The sequence below is a fragment of the Plasmodium inui genome (genome assembly GCF_000524495.1).
Source record: "Plasmodium inui San Antonio 1 unplaced genomic scaffold supercont1.127, whole genome shotgun sequence".
NCBI lineage: Eukaryota > Apicomplexa > Aconoidasida > Haemosporida > Plasmodiidae > Plasmodium > Plasmodium inui.
The window spans coordinates 20,559-23,465 of record NW_008481961.1 but is presented as its reverse complement, the minus strand read 5'-3'; the positions used below and the strand labels follow the sequence as shown (position 1 = coordinate 23,465).

At 44.7% G+C, this 2,907-nt stretch overlaps 1 protein-coding gene across 1 annotated transcript; it reads right to left on the bottom strand.

Moving 5' to 3' along the window:
• Positions 1-430: 430 nt before the first annotated feature.
• On the bottom strand, positions 431-1,952 carry C922_05664 (hypothetical protein; the record flags this gene model as incomplete). Its single annotated transcript, XM_008821235.1, has 2 exons — positions 431-522; positions 617-1,952. Coding segments are annotated over 2 exons (1,428 nt in total), but the record flags the coding sequence as incomplete, so codon positions are not given.
• Between the last annotated feature and the right edge of the window lie 955 nt (positions 1,953-2,907).

Genomic DNA, 2,907 nt, shown 5'->3' with positions numbered 1-2,907 from the left:
TCCCAATATGGATGACATCAAAGTTGTTCGATTCCATAGATTGACTCATAGATCAATTCTTTCTTGTCTAAGACGCTTTCTTGTCTATAATTATGGTGGTAGAATTCTTCTATTGACTACCTCAGTTGGGTCAATTTAAGTCCTCTAACAACCATACATGGGTGGAATCACTAATAATGGACACAATAATAGACTCATAAAATGGAAGTTGGTACACATTCTAACACAATGTAGACTAAATCTGGACTCAGATGGACACCTAAGATAGTGTTTGGGGTATAACTAATATATCCAAGGAAGGTCATCCTATAGTGGACATGATCCCCTAGTGCACCCAGGTTGCACACAACGGTTGTGATTAAAGGCTATAGACAATGTTATGGAGTTTTATTGGGGAGGAGGGTCAGATTACTATGGGTCATTTTCCAACCTGAAACCTAAATCTCAACTCTGCCCTATTTCGGAACAGGAAGGACTGAAATATTGATCCTTTCCCCCCCTTTTCTTCCCCCGCTTTTTCTTCTGCAAATTCGAAATATTCCATAGGCGCTTGCCACCCCCATTAATAGAACTGTTATGACACCACCTATTAGTGCTCCTATATGGGGTTGGATACTCGTACTGTTGCTCTCTTCGGGGGTGAGAAGCCTTGAGAGGTCCTGTTTCTTAGTTGAGTCTTCTGAATTCGAGCCTAGATTATTACTCCCTGGTTCTTCGCTCCTGTTTCCAGAGTCGGTGATCTCCGAACCTTCCCTGGGCCCTCTCCTTGTAGGGACACGCTGGTCTTGGGAGGAGGCTTGTTCAATCATCCTCGATTCCCCGGTTTCCCCTGCTCCTTTAAACGACTTTGATGTATGCTTATTCTTCTCATAGGAGGCATTACGGTCATGTTCGTTGGGTTCTCCTGTCTGTTGCTTATCCTGCTCTGAGTTGCCGCTCCCTGTTGTAGGACTCTTGACTGCCAGGACAAAGGTTGTGGAGGATTGTACACCTGATGTGGCCAGTGGGGTACCTCTTCTGTCGCCAGGATCCTGTTCCTTTGCTTCCTTATCTTGGGCTTTCATGGGGTTTGGGGTTATAGGGCCCATCCTTAAATCATTTACTCGCCATTCCTTCGCAGCTGCCTTGTCACACAGTATTACACGGTTGCTAACTTCACAATACCACTCCCCTTTGTTTACTTGGTCCTCGCTAGTGGTGTTAACCCATCGAGCTATGCTATAGGGCCCACAGTTCTCACAAAGACTAGCCAAACTTCTATATACTGTTAAAACTAAACTCATACTTGCACTCTCACATCCTCTAGACTTTCCTTGTTCCCTACAATTATATTTTTTCTCTTGTGATAGCTGTTCGTGATTCCCCAGCAACTGTTTCCATGTTTGTTTATCCCCCACTAGAGCCTGATCGACATCACCACATAACTTATCCCTCCCCGGATACTTTACGCCCTCTTCGGTGGCCGAACTTGTCATCCCTGTGAAAAGGCAAACTATTGTTATGAGGAGTGCTCGACCGACATCACTCCTGTTCCAGGGATCATCTAGACAACCGCCTTGGTTTAAGACTGTGTACCAGTCCCCCCGGGACCATAACAATGCTTTGCTTTTGGAGGAATTATCTGCCACTAGATCTGTTTGGATCTGCTTTATTATTGTATGGAGCAATTGACCCCAGTTTAATGGTGATTTGTCATTCCACTTCAGGTTTGTTTCAACATCTGGGTCGAAATCTCTCGACCACTTCGAGGAGGCGCTGGTTGATATCTCTGCTTTCAACCACTCAATCAGGCCATCCCATTTGGGGGTGTCCTGCTTCATTAACTCTCCATAACAATATTGGCCTGTGGAGTTTCTGGTACATTTAGTTTCTGGGCGGGTTGCATATCCCCAGTTATTTTTGGTGGTGCCCCAATCATGCAAGTTCCAATTAACATTCTTAGCCAGCCCCATGGTTATAAATCCCTCTTCTGTTTCCTCCTTTCAGATATTTCTCCCTGATCAGCTGCCTTATGAGCAGTCCTCCCTTAATGGCATTGCTTTAATCTTTCCATACTTCCCCTGGGGGGTTTAAACTGTCGTCCGTCCAGTCGTACTAGGATTTTAGATTTGCTCCCTAACTCTTCAGAACTGGTATTTCCAGCTCCAATGTTTGTCTTCGATTGGGTGAGTGAGTCGGTTGGGGGAAATTTGCTCACCACTCCCTGACACTCAGATATCTATCGTACGTAGGATTCTGATTTCGGCCTCTTAAGGGGCGGTTTATTGTGATTCTTCCCTCGAATTCTTACTCATCCCTAGAATACTTGTTTGTTCTGGCAGACTCGTCCGGCTGCTAACATATGTTCTTGCTTAGGGGGAGCCCCTATTTACACCTCTCGTTGGGGCTGCATTCATTTCGTGTTCCTGCTGTTTGATATCCTAATCTATTCCGCGCTTAGATGGGCCTAGCAAGCCCTTTCCGCGGGTGTAGCACGCTTGGCAGGAGATTTTTTTTGGAAGGTTTTATTTCCTTTGAGACTTATGCTCGTTTGGGTTTTGTTGTTTGCTTCGAGTCTTAGGAGATTGCTCCTGTCGTTGTACTCTTCTTCTTAGTATTTAGGTCATTACGGTAGGGGTGATATTTTTTACATTTGTTCACTTGTTAATCGATACCTTGAACTACTCCTACGGGCTAGCGAATTTTAGTTGATATACGTGAACCTTATTTCGTACTTTTGGGGTATGACGCCTGGGCATGGGTTAGTTTCGATTAGGTTAACTCTTTCTTTTTATAGGGGGTGGATTTTTTCTTTGGGGAGCCCTTTGTTGTCCTTCTAGATTAATTACTCTCTTGAGGCTTCCTGTGCCTTCCCTCTCAGGAATACTTCCTTTTAGGATTGCACTTTTGTGTACCATGGAGTACTCC